We start from the raw sequence: 19911 nt of genomic DNA on the forward strand, positions 1-19911 counted from the left end.
ACCCGCAAAGGGTAGCCCCCGAAGATCGAATCCCCTGCCCACCTTCCTTCCCACCCTTTAAAAAACGGAGCTGAAAATAAAAACCAGGCTGCCCGCTTCCACCCGGCTGCCCATGCCAGAAGTTTTATGGACAGCAGGAAGAAGATTATTGAGGCTTGAGTGAGAAGTATCTCCTCACTCATTCCTTCATGCACGAGGGCAAGTGAGGCAATTTTAAAGGCATCAGCAGGTCAGAACAAAAACAGAACTACCTGGAAAAACTCAGCAGGTCTGGCAGCATCGGCGGAGAAGAAAAGAGTTGACGTTTCGAGTCCTCATGACCCTTCGACAGAACTTGAGTTCGAGTCCAGGAAAGAGCTGAAATATAAGCTGGTTTAAGGTGTGTGTGTGGGGGGCGGAGAGATAGAGAGACAGAGAGGTGGAGGGGGTTGGTGTGGTTGTAGCGACAAACAAGCAGTGATAGAAGCAGATCATCAAAAGATGTCAACAACAATAGTACAATAGAACACATAGGTGTTAAAGTTAAAGTTGGTGATATTATCTAAACGAATGTGCTAATTAAGAATGGATGGTAGGGCACTCAAGGTATAGCTCTAGTGGGTTTTTTTTTTGAGCTATACCTTGAGTGCCCTACCATCCATTCTTAATTAGCACATTCGTTTAGATAATATCACCAACTTTAACTTTAACACCTATGTGTTCTATTGTACTATTGTTGTTGACATCTTTTGATGATCTGCTTCTATCACTGCTTGTTTGTCGCTACAACCACACCAACCCCCTCCACCTCTCTGTCTCTCTATCTCTCCGCCCCCCACACACACACCTTAAACCAGCTTATATTTCAGCTCTTTCCTGGACTCGAACTCAAGTTCTGTCGAAGGGTCATGAGGACTCGAAACGTCAACTCTTTTCTTCTCCGCCGATGCTGCCAGACCTGCTGAGTTTTTCCAGGTAGTTCTGTTTTTGTTTTGGATTTCCAGCATCCGCAGTTTTTTTGTTTTTATAGCAGGTCAGAACAGTCTGGCTTCAAGTACTGTATTCCAAAAAGGTGATGAGAAAAGGAGGGTGTCTGAAAATATAACAGAGATGACAACATGCAGATAAAAAAGGAAAAGCAGATGAGGCATCTACAGAGAGTGGGGCGAATACAGAGTATCTGTGGAGATGGAGAAGGAGAAACTAATCGAAAGGCAGAGAACAAGAAGTGAGAAAGGAGTGAGTAACAGACATGTACTGAGGATCAACCCAAGATCAACGTTTAGTATTGTCTGGTGGCTGATCTTAAACACATCTAATTTCTTGCTTTCCCTGTTAAGAGTAATTAGATATCTTCCAACGTAATGAACAGTTATCGCAAGATTATTCACTTTGTATTGTTATGATTTTTTTTGTCGGGTGTGCTTTGTTTGGATGGGTGGCATGGTTCCCAACCTGGCAACAGCATAATAGTCACAAACACACGGATCAGACAGAAAGAGAGAGAGAGACCGGAGAATTCAATGGCTCAATGTTGCTAACTAACCAAAGGTCCTCTAGCCCAACAAGAATGCAGCTGCTGACAGATGTGCGGTTCTCCCTCCCTCAGCTGTATCGCATAGTGAAAACATCCTGACTTCCAGGAAACCAGCATAGATCCATGAAAACTACCATATATACCCATGTAAAAGTCAATCTCACATACAAGTTGACCCCATGAATTTTGGCCCAAAAAACCATAGTTTTTCATAGACATCATATAAAAAAGTCAATCCTACCTTTTCAGGGATCAAAGCCCAAAAATTTCAGAACCAAAGTATAATCTCTACATCACATCAAAAACCACAATTCATTCTCCATTATAAAAAAATTACACCTACCATTTTTCCTCCAGTTCTGACTTTTCAATTAAGACAGGAAGATCGCAGATTGATTGTGATTTTTGTGGGAGGCGAAACTGACAGATCAGTGTAATCTACAGCTCAAAGAGGAAACAGGATGCAGGGACTAACTGCCAGAGCAAACTTTAAATAAATGAACTTGTGTTAAATAAAGGACCTTGTGTCCTCAATCAATCATCGCCCTCAGCCTTCCTGGGGAGGGGAGGGGAGAGGAGGCTCAGGCCTAGCTAATTGGTGGGCCCTTGTGAATGCCAACTTGGTCCAAACCCCCTGCACCAAGGCCTAGGTCAAGGGCTGGGAACTGTCAGTGTGACATTTTCTAACAGTGCAGCCCTTTCCTTTTCTTTCCTTCCACTGGCCTTCCAAGCAGCATTGAAACCGTAGGCTCAGCCAAGGCAGGCGCTTCCTTCCCCAGGTGTGGGGGAGTGGGGGAAGCCCCTTACTGAAAGGAGAGCGAGAGAATCGAAGCCTGATGTGGGCACCGCTTCCTCCATCACCATGTGGATTCTTTTGAGAGCCATGTTAGGTGTGTCAGGCAGGTGTGCCTGAAAGTAAGCCGCTCAAAAACATTACCCACCTAAAAGTCAACCCCTTATCAATTTTGTTAGGCAAATATAGTTCTCAGAAATTCGATTTTTACACAAGTATATACTGGATGAACACACTGGCTGGGTTAAGGGACAGTGTCAGTAAGTAATTGTAAGGTGGCATCATGAATGTTGGCACACACTAGTGAGCAGCATTATGGAGACCAGTTCCTGGCATGAGGTATGAAACAGGGGAAAAGCTGAACAGGGTCAAATTCCATCAGATCTTCATACTTTGTGCCTGAGGTGAAAACGAATGACATTGTGGAAGGAGATCTGGAGAAAACAGTTACTGGTAGAGAAAAGTAATTCAGCTATTCTCGTCGACCAGAATAATCTTGTAGTGTGCAGATTTGGTGAAAAGAAAATGAGTCGGCCATTCAGCCTCCCGAGCCTGTTCAATTATTCAATTAGATCATGGGTGATCTTCATCTCCTTCATTTACCCTCTTCGGTTCCATAACCCTTAATACTCTTGCCTAACAAAAGTTTATCAATCTGAGTTTTGAATTTTTTAACTAACGCATAGACTCAACAGCTGGAGGAGAGAGTCCCAGATTTCAACTAACCTCCAACATGAAGAAGTACCTCCTGACACCCCTGAACAGCCTGGCTCTAATATGTGCCATGAAGAGAGAACAATGATACAAGGAGTGAGGAATCTTGATAGAATAAGGAGAAATGGTTTCCAAGCCTCTGGGTTGGCAGTCAGAAGACACAAATTTAAGGCAACTTGTCAAAGAAAAAGAGAGATGAACAGATTTTTTTTTAAAAAAAAAAGAGTGGCTATAATCTAGAATGCACTGCCTAAAAAGCTGGTGGAAGCAGATTCAATAGTAATTTTCAAAAAACAACCAGATTTTAAAAATTCTTTCAGACGATGTGGGTGTTGCTGGCTAGGCCGGCATTTATTGCCCATCCCTAATTGCCTTTGGGTGGTGGTGAGCTGACTTCTTGAACCGCTGCAGGCGCACCCACAGTGGTGTTAGGAAAGGATATGCATTCTCTTATGACTGGGGAGAAGTACAAAGAACAGAAGCAATAAGAGCAGGAAATACGGCCATTCGAGCCTATTCTGCCATATGTGCGATGCAGGGCAGACAGGCTGTCTCAACCCGGGGAGTGCACGTGCAGAACCACTGAGAGCAGAATGAAAATCTCCAGACAGACCTACAGTTACCAACCTGAAACTGCCTGAAGTGGAGCCATCAAATCATACAGTGCAATGCGTGTTGTCATGGAAGCAGTGGATGAGACCGAGAAGCTCTGGTGAACGGTCAATTTTCCCCAAAATCTTGTGGAGTCCTGCTCTGCTGACGATATTGAATACCTGACTAAGAGGTATACCCTGTTCCCTTATCTTGTAACCAGCATATGGAGAAGACCATGTCCACCAGAGATCTGCTGGCACGACAAAACATAATGTGTTTCTGGGTAGACTTAGTCTGCAAGTAGACAGTCTTTGAAGTATGACCCTAACAAAGGCCTTCCACAAGATGCTGAGGAATGATACACCCCTGTCGTTGCTGCAGTCTCCACTGTAGCCTTTCTCTGTTTTCGTAAAGTGCGATTATTTTTGCATCACACATCCCCTGTGGAAGGGAGCCTATTTTCCATCAAAGAAGATGATCATAAAGGCATGGCAATAGATGGGACTTTCCGTGCTTGAGCAGTTTGGCTAGGATTCCATCCGTACTGTGTGCGTTTTGGTTTGCTAAGCAATCTATGGTCCTTGTGAGCTCAAGTGATGAAGGTCCTTCATCTCTTCATCTTACTTATCCATGACAGGAAGCTCCAGGAGAGTGTTAAGCACGGACGGGGAGATGCCCAGCGGAACATCTGTTTAATTCTGTTGGTGAGTACTTCACCATCTGCTGACTTCGGAGGTGGGGGGGAGCAACTTTGGCGATGGTAGGCCAAAGTTGATTCCTTCGTACACAGCTTGTAGATTTCCATTGTCCACTGCTTATTTGCCCAGAATAGTGTCTTTTGCATGGCTGTCTTGGCTATTTTCAGATTGTGCAGTATTTTAGCTGTTCGGGTTTTGTTGTGCATCATGTAGGCTTTGTTTGTTGCATCAATGACAGATATCATCTCAGCTGAGTCGATCTCAAACCGATCCTTGTTGCGGGTTCCACTTTTACCAAATGATGCCCCTGGAGCGCCAGAGCTCCTTCGACAGCACCTTCCAAACCCGCAACCTCTACCATCTAGAAGGACAAGGGCAGCAGACACATGGGAACACCACCACCTGGAAGTTCCCCTCCAAGCCACACATCATCCTGACTTGGAAGTATATCACCGTTCCTTCAACTGCCGCTGGGTCAAAATCCTGGAACTCCCTTCCTAACAGCACTGCGAGTGTTCCTACTGCACCTGGACTGCAGAGGTTCCAGAAGGCAGCTCACTATCACCTTCCCATGGGCAATAAAAGTTGGCCTAGCCAATGGTGCTCACATCCTGTGAACAAACAAATAAAAAGAAAACGATTGAGCTTAGTGACTTCCAAGCTTCATTGATACCAGCATCGGTATTTCTTCTACTCCAACCTCCTGACCTTTGTCTTCCCTGCAGATATGGAAGGAGTTAACTTGCATACTAGGCAAGTCCAATAATCAAGATTGAAAGTGAGGACAAAGCACATTGTGTCCTGATCAGAGAATTATCTACGCTGACAATGCTGTGTTAGTTACCCACATGGAAACTCAGCTACAAAGACACATGGACTGCCTCAAGCCATGCCTGTAACTTGTTCTCCCTGTCTATAAGCATCAAGAAAAATGTGGTCATGGGACAAGGGTGTTGCAGCTCCACTCCTGATCACAGTAAATAAAACCCCACTAGAAGTGGTTACCAAAGTCTGCTCCCTTGGGTTCACGATGACAGATAATCTGCCCCTTGATCCAGAACTTGATACACGCACAGGGAAAGCAGCTACCACCTTTGGCTGGCTCACAAAACGCACGTGGAAGAACATCAAGCTGACCCTTAGGACCAAGCTGATGGTTTGTGAGGCCTGTGTTCTCAGCACCCTGTTGTATGGCTGTGAAACACGGAAGGCTTACAGCTATCAAGAAAAGAAGCTCAACAATTTCCATCTTCACTATCTGGGTATATTCTGGCAGGATAAAATTACGAAGGAAGCAGTCCTCCCAAAGGCAGATCTCCCACATTTGTCAGCACTCATCAAACAGAGGTGGCTTTGTTAGCTCAGGAATGTGCGCAGGGGATGAAAGACGGTCACATACCCAATGACTTTCTGTATGGTGAGGTAGCCGGAGCCAGCCAATCAGTCGGACGTCCAAAGCTCAAGGATGCTGGCAAGCGTGACATGAAGGCCCTAAACATCGATTATCACACCCAAGGGTCACTAGATGACGACAGAGGAAAATGTGGACACCTCCTGCAGCCTGGTGTGCGTCACTATTGCGGTGAGTGGAGGCTACAGTGGCTTTGCAACGGATGCCAATGCCAAAAACAACAACTCTCAATGACACTTGGACATAAGAAATAGGAGCAGGAGTAGACTACACGGTCCATCGAGCCTGCTCTGCCATTCAATACAATCATGGCTGACCTTGGGCATCCAGGCACTTCCCTAGCTGCTCCCATATCCCTTGACTTCCTGAGAGACCAAAAATCTATCTATCGCAGCCTTAAATGTATTCAATGATGAAGCATCCGCATCCCTCTGGGGTGGAGAATTCACAACCCTTTGAGTGAAGTAATTTCTCCACATCTCAGTCCCAAATGATCAGTCCCTTATCCTGAGATTGTACCCCCACATTTTTGTTTCAGCTGGTTGGGGAATCTATCTCTCAGCATCTACTCAATCAAGCCCCTTCAGAATCTTGCTTGTTTCAATGGGATCACCTCTCATTCTTCTAAACTGCAGAGAATATAAGCCCAATTTACTCAGCCTCTCATCACAGGACAACCCCCTTATCCCAGGGACCAATTTAGTGAGCCTTCACTCACCACCCCAATGCAGGTATATCCTTTCTTAAACGTGGAGACCAAAACTGCACACAGTACTCCGGATGTGGTCTTACCCCAACTCTGCTCTGTAAGATGTCTTTACTCCTGTACTCCAATCCCCTTGTAATAAAGGCCAACAGGCAAGTTTGCCTTCCTAGTTGCTTGCTGTACTAGCACACAAACTGCATTAGAAGCTGCAAATGTGACAAGCACTTATGACAGAACTTGCCTCTCAAGGATTGGCCTTTTCAGCCATCAGCTTAAGGTACACCACCTGAAGACACATAGAAACATAGAAACTAGGAGCAGTTGTAGGCCATTCGGCCCTTCGAGCCTGCTCCGCCATTCATTGTGATCATGGCTGATCATCCAACTCAATAGCCTGCTCCTGCTTTCTCCCCATACCCTTTGATCCCTTTCGCCCCAAGAGCTATATCTAACTGCTTCTTGAAAACAAACAATGTTTTGGTCTCAAATACTTTCTATGGTAATGAATTCCACAGGCTCGCTGGGTGAAGAAATTTCTCCTCATCTCAGTCCTAAATGGTCTACCCCATATCCTCGGACTGTGACCCCTGGTTCTGGACTCCCCCACCATCGGGAACATCCTTGCTGCATCTACCCTGTCTAGTCCTGTTAGAATTTTATAGGTTTCTATGAGATCCCCCCTCATTCTTCTGAACTCCAGCGAATATAATCCTAATCGACTCAATCTCTTCTCATACGTCAGTCCCGCCATCCCAGGAATCAGTCAGGTAAACCTTCGCTTCCCTCTATAGCAAGTACATCCTTCCTCAGATAAGGAGACCAAAACTGCACATGATATTCCAGGTGTGGTCTCACCAAGGCCCTGTACAATTGCAGCAAGACATCCTTGTTCCTGTACTCGAATCCTCTGGCTATGAAGGCCAACATAACATTTGCCTTCTTTACCGCCTGCTGCACCTGCATGCTTACCTTCAGCGGCTGCTGTACAAGGACACCCAGGTCTCATTGCACATTCCCCTCTCTCAATTTATAGCCATTCAGATAGTAATCTGCCTTCCTGTTTTTGCTACCAAAATGGATAACCTCACATTTATCCACGTTATACTGCATCTGCCATGAATTTGCCCACTCACTCAGCTTGTCCAAATCACACTGAAGCATCTCTGCATCCTCCTCACAGCTCACCCTCCCACCCAGCTTTGTGTCATCTGCAAGTCTGGAGATATTACATTTAATTCCCTCATCTAAATCATTTATATTGTGAATAATTGAAGCCCCAGCACTGATCCCTGCGGTACCCCACTAGTCACTGCCTGCCATTCGGCAAAAGATCAGTTTATTCCTACTCTTTGTTTCCTGTCTGCCAACCAGTTTTCTATCCATCTCAATACACTACCCTCAATCCCATGTGCTTTAATTTTACATGCTGATTTCTTATGTGGGACTTTGTCAAAAGCCTTCTGAAAGTCCAGATAAACCATATCCACTGGCTCCCCCTCATCAACTCTACTAGTTATATCCTTGAAAAATTCTAGTAGATTTGTCAAGCATGATTTCCCTTTCATTAATCCATGCCGACTCTGTCCGATTCTGCCACTGTTTTCCATGTGCTCAGCTATTAAATCTTTTATAATGGACTCTAAAAATTTTCCCCAATACCAACGTCAGGCTGACAGGTCTATAATTCCCTGTTTTCTCTCTGCCTCCCTTTTTAAATAGTGGGGTTACATTAGCTACCCTCCAATCTGTAGGAACTGTTCCACAGTCTATAGAATCTCAGAAGATGACCACCAATCCATCCACTATTTCTTGGGCCACTTCCTTAAGTACTCTGGGATGTAGATTATCAGGGCCCGGGAATTTATTGGTCTTCAATCCCCTCAATTTCCCCAACATCATTTCCCTACTAATACTGATTTCTTTCGCTTCCTCCCTCTCACTAAAGCCTGTGTTCTCCAACATTTCTGGTATGCTATTAGTGTCCTCCTTTGTGAAGGCAAAACCAAAGTATGTATTTAGTTGGTCAGCCATTTCTTTGTTCCCTATTATAGATTCTCCTGTTTCTGACAGTAAGGGACCTACATTTGTCTTCAATCTTTTTCTCTTCACATACCTATAGAAACTTTTACAGTCAGTTTTTATGTTCCCTGAAAGCTTACTCTCGTACTCTATTTTCCTCTTATTAATCAATCCCTTGGTCCTCCTTTGTTGAATTCTAAACTGCTCCTAATCCTCAGGTCTGTTGTTTGTTCTGGCCAATTTGTATGCCTCTTCCTTGCATTGAATACTATCTCTAATTTCCCTTGTAAGCCATGGTTTGGCCACCTTTCCTGTTTTACTTTTGCGCCAGACAGGAATAAACAATTGTTGCAGTTCACCCATGTGCTCTTTGAACGTTTGCCATTGCCTATCCACCGTCATCTCTTTAAGTAACGTTTCCCAATCCATCATAGCCAACCCACCTGAAATGGAGGGATGCCGAAGATTTGACCATGTCGGAACCAATAACGTTGAATGTAGGGGGAAAGTTATCCACCAACTTCTCTAAAGACAAAAACAAAAATACCTGGAAAAACTCAGCAGGTCTGACAGCATCTGCAGAGAGGAATACAGTTGACGTTTCGAGTCCATATGACCCTTCATCAGAAGTTTTTATTTCAGATTTCCAGCATCCACAGTGTTTTGCTTTTAACTTCTCTAAAGACTTCAACTTGCTATCCAGAATCGATGCTTAGCTTATTGTTTAATGGATCATTGCCCACCAGCAATGAAACTACTTCCTGGAGACAGAGATGGAAAAAAGCTTTGATACATAATGAATTTTCTTCGAACTTCGCACCTGGGGCCTTCCACTTGATTTCCAATAGCTGGATCTTCCGAGCAGACAGGGCTGATTTTTTTTCCCTAGATCCAACCTCTGCTGGAGGCTTTGCAGAAGATCAAGTTCCCAGTCATTGCCAATAGAAGTTGCTGTCATTGCCAAGAGAGAAACAGGCTTCAGGCTACCACTTATAAATCAGCAGTCCTGCCGAGGACGGCCAACCCAGTTCAATTAAGCCAACAATACAGTGCTTCAAGCACATTGTGACACAATGCACAAGCCAGGCCAATGAATCCGAAGAGATTAATTTGACAGGTCTGCAGAAGATGGTGTTAAAACAATGCGCAGGCATTTCCTTGTCGATTGTCAATAATCTTACAGTTTAACATCTGATAGCCACATTAGTCTCACAACTAAATACATAAACCCATTGGAAAATAAATACCTGTATTTTACATATAATAAAACATAAATGTTAACACATTATATAATAAATAAATAACATATTTACAGCTGCACAGATATACAATCATTAGATACGTTTATTTTCAATAAATGGCTATGACCAACCTGTCGTGTCCGGATCGCAGAGAGACGAGTCATCCTCTTTGCGGTAGCGCAGGACATTGTCAGTGGAGCCGGCGTCGTCTTCAGGCAGCCGGGGGAAGCTAGTGATGCTCATGTAATCTACCGGCGAATAGGCCCCGAGGTTCGTCTCCTGACGGGCCTCTTCCTCTGCCATTGTGTGTGTGTATATCCCTCTCCTCTAATCTATCCGCCTCACCATAAAGAGATGTGAAAAGGGGTGAGGAGGGGATGAGCAGAGCAATAGGAAATCCTGAGACAGCCCAATTGCTTTCACTCTTCCCCCCGCAGTGATACACTGTCGCTTTCTCTCTGTGTTGCGTTGTGTCTGTGTGTGTGTGTGCGCGCGCGTGCGGGGGTATATATATACCCCGCAACCCTTCCTTGAAGGAAGTGGGGAAGCGCGTCGGCAGGTACAAGCCAGAATGGAGAGTATTTTCTTTCAGAAGAATTAAGTGGGCGGAGAGCTAGATTCAAATAAAAAGCGTAAGGATCTGATGACACAACCATAACATTGTAATCTGTGCGCATATCTGGATATAAGTTGTGTATATATCTAGATATATTCTGATTATATCTAGATATATTTGTTTGTGGATATATTTATGCATAATTTTATACGTTATTAATTTTAAGTATTTAATATTACAATAGAAAGTTTTTAATGTAAATTTATGTATAATTATATATATATATATATATATATAGTTACCTGATGTTTGTTACTAAAGTCAAAGGACTGTGGTGTGTTGAGTGGTAATGCTTTTTTCAAGAAATGTTACCACGCCAGGAATGAGAATGAGTGCTGTACTGCACTGCAGAGGATGAAGGCGGACCCGAGACCAATAAATGTTCACGATACAAGTCAAGCCCACCATTCCCTGTTAGCTGGATTTCTTTAAGCAGAATTGTGCTGTTGCAGCTGATGCAGTGAAAATACCAGGCTTCTCATTGTTTCTCAATCCCTGCGTCAGCTTGTTGGTGTTCCACAGTCCAACTCAACTTTTAGTCCAAAAGCAAAATACTGCGGATGCTGGCAATCTGAAAGAAAAACAGAAAATTGCTGAAGCTAAACAGCAGGCCCAGTGGCATCTGTGGGGAGAGTTAATTTGGGCCCGATTTTAACTATGTATGTAAGTGGGTTTTCCATAAGTTAAAATCTCGCCCAATGTTTTGAGTTAATGGCCATGCTATTTAACAATGATGGGAGGTCATTGACCTGAAACGTTAACTTTGTTTTCCTCTCCACAGATGCTGCTGAGTATTTCCAGTTTTTTCATTTCAAATTTCCAGCACCCACATGACTTTGCTTTTGTATTTAACATTGTGCCTACGACATTAGCTAACTGACCATAGTGACACCAGCAACACAGATGAGGAGGCGTTAAAGTATTCTGCTTCTTAAAGCAGTTTCTGAAATAATTCTCTGAAAATATTGCCCTGCAGAAATGCAGCTTTTATGTCGATTGACCTAAAATCCCACTAATATATTGTAATGATTTTTTTTCCAGCAGCATGAGAGTCCACTCTAACATCTGGGTCAGACAGTTTCTCTTTGAAACTCCTTAAATTCCATCTGCAAGACTTTTTCCAGTACAAGTGCAAGCCAACCTATGCAACAAAGATAATTCACCTTTATCTGGTACCTCAGAATAAACTCCCAGATTCTCAAACTATCTAACTCCTTTTGTTTTGTCTCTCTTATTAATTTATTCTCAGTTTTATTGGCAGACACCAAAATTTCATGATCATGTGGGTTTCTACTTAATTCTGTATGTGAGTTTCCTAAGGTTTTTATCTCATTGTCTCATCTATTCAAGCTACAGCCTCTACATCCACTTTATTATTTATTGTGAGACCTCCCTTTTGCACTTCTGGGAATACGTTTGTGACTGATTCTCTATCTCAATGCCGTACACCTGCCCATACCCCCTGATGCCTTTTGAGTCCAGAAATCTATCTATTTCCTTCTTAAAAATATTCAGTGATTTGGCCTCGACCTTCTGTGAGAGAGAATTCCATACGTTCACCACCCTGAGTAAAGAAGTTTCTCCTCATCTCAGTTCTAAATGGTCTACCCAATATCCTGAGACTGTGGTCCCTTGTTCTAGACCCCCCAGCCAGAGGAAATATCATCCCAGCATCCAGTCTGTCCATCCCTGTCAGAATTTTATATGTTTCAATGAGATCTCCTCTCATTGTTCTAAACTCCAGTGAATACAGGCCTAGTCAGCCTAATCTCTCCTCACACGACAATCCTGTCATCTAGGAACCAGTCTGGTGAACCTTCGCTGCACTCCCTCTAGGGCAAGTATATTTTTAGTATATCTCCTGTCTCAGGTGTCTATATGATGTCTCAATACTCTATGAATTTTCTCTGATCCCTAAGTCTTAATAAAAGCTTGTCTCACTTAATGAAATGCATTTAAATGCTAAAATGCTAGGCATTAATTATAGTACCTTCCAGTAGAGGGGGATTATCTCAAAAGAACAGAAGGTAATTTGGAATTTCACTCATGGACTATTTGATACGGACTATATCCTCTGATGACATTATGTCACAGCCAGTGGTGAAGGCCGAGTTGTTCAAATCCCAGAGGAAAACTTGAAACAACTGTCATAACCCATTTTAGCAATTTGTATGTTGAGAGATGCAGGCTTTGAATTCATTAGTAATAAGTCTACTAAGTCTCAAGAGGTATTTTTATAAAACTAAATTAAACATTTATTAATACAAGAAAGATTGTAAACACATACATGTCTACAAAATTACTACTATAATAACTACAAAAATCTCCTAATTAACCCGACTCTCCATTACACCCCCAGTAAGGCAACAGTAAATCTCAGATTTAAACAGGCACCTAGCAAAGCACACCCTGGAAAGCTCTGGGTCCTTGCAGACAGACTTGAGGCTTACAAGCTGGAGGCTTCTCACACTTGTTGGATCTTAAAATGCCTCTACCTTACATACAATCTTCTTTCTCCTTTATACACATCTTTCTCTTTGAATGTAATTTTTTCATTGTATCACTAGGCTTTTAACTTTACCCTTTCTAGCAATAGCATCTTTTCATCCCACCAATTTTATTAGTGAAAAATAAACACATTGCTTGGCATCTTCTAGCTAGGTGTAAGATTTGACCTGCAGTCTTGAATGATTTCTTTTAACAAATGCAAGTTTACACTTTACCTTCTACCCTCCTTACACTTACCTAATTAACATCTCAAAACTACTATACAGACTAATTGGCTTTAATCCAATTAAGACACACACAGACACACATATAGACATAGACCCCACTAGAACTATTTTTAAAAATAATTTCCAATAACATTATGGACATTAATATCTCTTCATGACAATCTAAAGAAAATACTTTACATGAACTGCCTATGTCAAGGTTAACAATTTACATTCTGGACAAAATTTGATGCACTATGACATCAATCATAGCATGATTATTATTACAATCCTATTACAAAGGCGATTGCTAAACAGACCCTCAGCTGCTGTACTCGTAACAATTATATTTTTGTATTCTCACATTATTTGAACTCGTCATCAGCAAATTTATCTCCATTAGCAGTCAAAAATGTTTCTAGCCTTCCAAGTTCAGTCCCGATTCATGTCTCCGTAATTTTATCTATCACTCCTTTTTCCTGACTATATATTAGCGTAGAAATACTAAATCTCGTGGTCAGCTCAATAAAATGAAAAAAATGCTGAAAAAGAGACACTTTTCATCTTGTACTCATCAAGCAAGATTCACAAAAATACCAAATGTCAAACGAAAAGCTTCACAGCATATCTCTTTTTCAGCAATATTCAAGTTCTGTACTACCGAAATGAAAAATGAAAACATTTCTGTCTTTGTTCCATACCTTTAGATCAATGGTAACTATCTCATTAAAGTCATGTGCCAATAGAAGGCTTACAAGAAGCTTGACCTTCAATACTTCTTGCAGATTTCAATTGTCACTAATCTCTTCTATGAGTCTTGTATATCCCTTATTGACCACACCTGCATCCTTAAGCAGGATTTTTAACCATTTACAAGCAGGATGGGCAAATTGTCTACACAACTTCAAGACAATTTGTTTTTTTCTCTCATCTTTATCATCAGATGCTTTTAATACTTGTCTAACACTGATGAGAAAAATTAGGTTTTGTTAAAAGGATATAATAATATTCTGACTGGGTAAACTGCAGATCAACCGATTTTCCAAAAATATTTTTAAAATCGTGTTTCTTATCACATTTCATTTATGCCTATTTTGTGAAACCACTATTCAACAGCCTACATATCTCACTAGAGAGTCCAACTGTATATATAAAATACCTTACTCCAGCTAGTTTACATGAAATCATCACTTTTTTGTGACCTCAAGGTGTTGTGTCATATCTCAAACAAGTATATTCCCAAACCTTGTGCCCATCTTGGTGACATTCAAGATAACATTGTAACCAGGCCAGGGCCAGGGAAAAAAATCATGGGTCCTGGTGCTTCTTCTGTTTCCAGGCCCCTAATTCCCCCCTCCCCCACAATCATCTCTCTTTAACTCCAACCAGCGGAGAGTTTTCTCTGATTCCCATTGACCCCAGTTTTGCTAGGGCTCCTCGATGCCACACTTGGTCAAATGCTGCCTTGATGTCAAGGGCAGTTACTCTCACCTCACCTCGGGAGTCCAGCTCTTTTGGCCATGTTTGAACCAAGGCTGTAATGAGGTCAGGAGCTGAGTGGCCCTGGTAGAACCCAAACCGGGCATCGGTGAGCAGGTTATTACTAAGCAAGCGCTGCTTGGTAGCACTATTGATGAGACCCCTTCCATTACTTTACTGATGATCAAGAGTAGACTTATGGGGCGGTAATTGGCCAGGTTGGATTTCTCCTGCTTTTTGTGTACAGGACCTACCTGGGCAATTTTGCACATAGCAGAGTAGATGCCAGTGTTGTAGCTCTACTGGAACACCTTGGCTAGGGATGCGGCAAGTTCTGGAAAACAAGTCTTCAGTGCTATTGCCAGAATATTGTCAGGGCCCACAGCCTTTGCAGTATCCAGTACCTTCAGCCATTTCTTGATTTCATGTAGAGTGAATCGAATTGAAACCCACATGCCGTGAATGAATTTTAAAAAAACCCCTCCCCCTCACATCTTTGGGTGCCTAAAATTTGGAACCACAGTCATGGTGCGGTTGAATTGTTCTGTACAAGGTTTAACAAAACTTGTTGGCTTTTGATCTCTATGCCTCCATTTAGAAAGCCCATTGAAAGCTCAGGTTCCAGTATGATAGATTTTACAACCACGGCTTTGTCAGACAATTACACACAATTTGGTCATTCATATTATGCAACCAACTCTGCTTCCTTGAACCTGGCACCATGTAATATCCAAACAGCCACATCCAAAAGACTTGAACCTCACAAGCACCGTAAACAAGAATCCAATGTATAAATGAGAATATCTTGAACTAACAGTGACATTCTATTGGCTCTTAACTCCTGGTTTCATTTCCAAATTTTAAAATGGCAAATCCTTCCAGAAAATTGTCACCAATCAATGTTAACAGAACAATTACATTTTGCATTGAGTGATAAATATTTTCCCATTTTAAATTGAAACTAACCACACTTACAAACGCCCAGCATGGAGCGTATAATTGGAGAGTAAAGCACTGCAGATGCTGGAAATCTGAAACATAAACAGAAAATACTGGAGATTGTCAGCAGGCCAGGCAGCATCTGTGGAGAGAGAAACAGAGTTAATGCTTCAAATCCACAGCATGCACTAGTTCTGACAAAGGGTCACTGGCCTCTGTTTCTCTCTGGACAGATGCTGCTAGATGTGCTGAGCATTCCCATTTCTAATAGGGCAAACACAATCCCTTTTGCCAACCCTCCAAAAAGCAAACAGACTTCTTGTCAGCCTTTCATTCTCCTTCAGCAAGAAACCCTGCAGCTGCTGCCCAAAATCTGGTTTGGCACAAGATTTTTGTAAATTCATTCACGGGATGTGGGCTTCGCTGGCTGGGCCAGCATTTATTGCCCATCTCTAGTTGCCCTTGAGAAGGTGGTGATGAGCTGCCTTCTTGAACTGCTGCAGTCCAAGTGGTGTAGGTACAACCACAGTGCTGTTAGGGAGTTCCAGGTTTTTGACCCAGCAACAGTGAAGGAACGGCGATATATTTCCAAGTCAGGATGGGGAATGACTTGGAGGGGAACTTCCAGGTGGTGGTGTTCCCATCTATCTACTGCCTTTGTCCTTCTAGATGGTAGTGGTTGTGGGTTTGGAAGGTGGTGTCTAAGGAGCCTTGATGAATTCCTGCAGTGCATCTTGTAGATGGTACACAGTGCCGCTACTGTGCAATGGTGGTGAAGGGAGCGAATGTTTGTGGATGTGGTGCCAATCAAGTGGGCTGCTTTGTTCAATGGTGCCAAGCTTCTTGAGTGTTGTGGGAGCTGCACTCATCCAGGCAAGTGGGGAGTATTCCATCACACCCCTGACTTGTGCCTCGTAGATGGTGGACAGGCTTTGGGGAGTAAGGAGGTGAGTTACTCGCCGCAGGATTCCTAGCGTCTGACCTGTTCCTGTAGCTACAGTATTTATGTGGCTAGTCCAGTTCAGTTCCTGGTCAATGGTAACCCCCAGGATGTTGGTAGTGTGGGATTCAGTGATGGTAATGCCATTGAACGTCAAGGGGTGATGGTTAGATTCTCTCTTGTTGGAGATGGTCATTGCCTGGCACTTGTATGGCACAAATGTTACTTGCCACTTGTCAGCCCAAGCCTGGATATTGTCCAGGTCTTTCTGCATTTGGATATGGATTGCTTCAGTATCTGATGAGTTACAAATGATGCTGAACACTGTGCAATGATCAGCGAACATCCCACTTCTGACCTTATCATGGAAGGAAGGTCATTGATGAAGCAGCTGAAGATGGTTGGGCTGAGGACACTACCTTGAGGAACTCCTGCAGTGATGTCCTGGAGCTGAGATGACCAACCTCCAACAACCACAACCATCTTCCTTTGTGCTAGGTATGACTCCAACAAGAGGAGAGTTTTCCCCCTGATTCCCATTGACTCCGGTTTTGCTTGGGTTCCTTGATGCCACATTCATTTAAATGCTGCCTTGATGTCAAGGGCAGCCACTCTCACCTCACCTCGGGAGTTCAGTTCTTTTGTCCATGTTTGAACCAAGGCTGTAATGAGTGGCCCTGGCGGAACCCAAACTGGACATCAGTGAGCAGGTTATTGCTAAGCACGTCTCACTTGATAGCACTGTTGACGACCCCTTCCATTACTTTACTGATGACCGAGAATAGACTGATAGGGCAGTAATTGGCCTGGTTGGAATGGTCATGGTTTTTGTGTGCAGGACGTACCTGGACAATTTTCCACATAGCTGGGAGATGCCAGTGTTGCAGCTGTACTGGAACAGCTTGGCTAGGGGCATGGCAAGGTCTGGAGCACAAGTCTTCAGTCCTATTGCCGGAATATTGTCAGGGCCCATAGCCTTTGCAATATCTAGTGCCTTCAGCCATTTCTTGATATCACGTGGAATGAATTGTACTGGCTGAAGACTGACATCTGTGATGCTGGGGGCCTCCAGAGGAGGCCGAGATGGATCATCGACAGCACTTCTGGCTGGAGATTGTAGCAAATGCTTCAGCCTTATCTTTTGTACTAATATGCTGGGCTCCCTCTTCATTGAGGATATTTGTGGAGCCTCCTCCTTCGGTGAGTTGTTTAATTGTCCAACACCATTCATGAATGGATGTGGCAGGACTGAAGAGCTTAGATCTGATCTGTTGGTTGTGGGATCACTTAGCTCTGTCTTTCACTTGCTCCTTATGCTGTTTGGCATGCAAGTAGTCCAGTGTTGTAGCATCACCAGGTTGACACTTTATTTTTAGATATGCCAGGTGCTGCTCCTGGCATACCCTCCTCCACTCTTCATTGAACCAGGGTTGATCCCGTGGACTGATGGTAATGGTGGAGTGGGGGATATGCCGGACCTTGAGGTTACAGATTGTGGTGGAGTACAATTCTGCTGCTGCTGATGGCCCACAGCACCTCATGGATGCCCAGTCTTCAGTTGCTAGATCTGTTTGAAATCTATCCCATTTAGCATGGTGGTAGTGCCACACAACACGTTAGAGGATATTCTCAACGTGAAGGCGGGACTTCATCTCCACAAGGACTGTGCAGTGGTCACTCCTACCAATACTGTCATGGACAGATGCATCTGTGCAGGCAGGTTGGTGAGGATGAGCTCAAGTATGTTTTTCCCTCTTGTTGGTTCTCTCACCACCTTCCACAGACCCAGTCTGGCAGTTATGTCCTTGAGGACTCGACCAGCTCGGTCAGTAGTGGTGCTACTAAGCCACTCTCGGTGATGAACATTGAAGTCCCCCACCCAGAGTACATTCTACGCCCTTGCCACCCTCACTGCCTCCTTCAGGTAGTGTTCAATATGGAGGAGCACTGATTCATCAGCTGAGGGAGAGCGGTACGTGGTAATCAGGAGGAGGTTTCCTTGCCTATGTTTGGTGTCCAGAGTTGATGTTGAGGACTCCCAGGGCAACTTTGTCCCGACTGTATACCACTGTGCCGCCACCTCTGCTGGGTCTGTCCTGCTGGTGGGACAGGACACACCCAGGATTGTAATGGTGGTGTCTGGGACAGTATCTTTTAAGATCCGATTCCATGAGGATGACTGTCAGGCTATTGCTTGACTAGTCTGTGAGACAGCTCTCCCAATTTTGGCACTCGGCCCCAAATGTTAGTGAGGAGGACTTTGCAGGGTCGACAGGGCTGAGTTTGCCGTTGGCATTTGCGGTGCCTAGGTCAGTCTGGTTTCATTCCTTTTTTGAGACTTTATAGCTGTTTGATACAACTGAGTGCTTGCTAGGCCATTTCAGAGCGCATTTAAGAGTCAACCACATTGTCGTGGGTCTGGAGACACGTGTAGGCCAGACCAGGTAAGGGTGGCAGATGGGTGGGGGTCAACAATCGGCAATGGTTTCATGGTCATTATCAGACTTTTAATTCCAGGTTTTTATTGAATTCAAATTCCACCATCTCTTCTGGTGGGATTCGAACCCGGGTCCCTAGAGCATTACCTTGGGTCTCTAGATTAATAGTCCAACGACAATACCACTACGCCTCTCCCCAAAGAATTTAAGGTATGAAGAAAGCATGAACATCATGTTGATCCAAAAAAAAATGTCAAAGCAAAAAATTGATAATTTTAAAAATGACTAATTAATCAAGATGATAATTTAAAAGTGCCAAGCAGCAGAGCTAACTAATAAAATCTTTTTTGCCTTTTCACTTAAGGAGCAGAGCTAGAAAGAGACAGAATAAGCCCCAATACTAGGTCACTAGGGAACGGGGAGGGAATGGAGCTAAGGAGTTGGGATTAACTAACACCTACCTTGCGTTCACCTCTGGTGGTGCAGACTCTAAACTGGCCTCAGCAGAATTCATATATAAGCGGAGGTTGGAAGCAGGTTGGCTTTCAGCCTGGGTTTTCCTCCTCTCCCCTGCTGGTGTGGATAGCTGTTTGCAGAGGGAGGAGGAGGAGGGAGAGGGTGTGTGTTTGTCCCATACCGAACAGCCCCTTGTGTAGGTGTTTGTGCAGTTCACTCCTAGCCTCCAGGTTCTCAATCCGTCACTCACTTTTGAGGGAGCACTTTTGAAGTCAGGAAGGAACACGGGAACGTAGAACCCATAGGAGAACACATTCAGGACCAGAACCAGAGCCACCGGTGGAAGAAGTAAAGCCTAAGCCCATGTTAGAGGTGAAAGTTGCTGACGAGCCTGTGGTAAAATCTCCATATCCTTCCACTGCCAATCCAGCACCCAAACTGGTGGAGGATTCCAGGATGTTTTCCTGGGCTTCAGTAACAAGTAAGAATCTGCCCACTTGAGGCATTGTCCCCACCACTGGAATTCCACCTCATGTTATCAAAGCCCCAACATCACAGCCCCCACCAGGGACAAAACCAGAAATATAAATTCCACCCTGAAGACCTGATCAGCGAATTAGGGAATGGCAGGGTGTGC

At 43.7% G+C, this 19911-nt stretch overlaps 1 protein-coding gene across 2 annotated transcripts in view; it reads right to left on the minus strand.

The window, feature by feature from the left end:
- Positions 1-10184, minus strand: part of LOC121286727 (glutathione hydrolase 7) — a 53938-nt gene extending 43754 nt beyond the window's left edge. For both annotated transcript variants that reach the window (XM_041203748.1, XM_041203747.1), the window contains exon 1: positions 9824-10184. In XM_041203748.1, the coding sequence (XP_041059682.1) occupies positions 9824-9995 (172 nt within the window). In that variant the 5' untranslated portion in view covers positions 9996-10184. The remainder of the gene's footprint in view (positions 1-9823) is intronic.
- Between the last annotated feature and the right edge of the window lie 9727 nt (positions 10185-19911).

This window comes from Carcharodon carcharias, chromosome 14, assembly GCF_017639515.1.
Source record: "Carcharodon carcharias isolate sCarCar2 chromosome 14, sCarCar2.pri, whole genome shotgun sequence".
Classification (NCBI taxonomy): Eukaryota; Metazoa; Chordata; class Chondrichthyes; order Lamniformes; family Lamnidae; genus Carcharodon; species Carcharodon carcharias.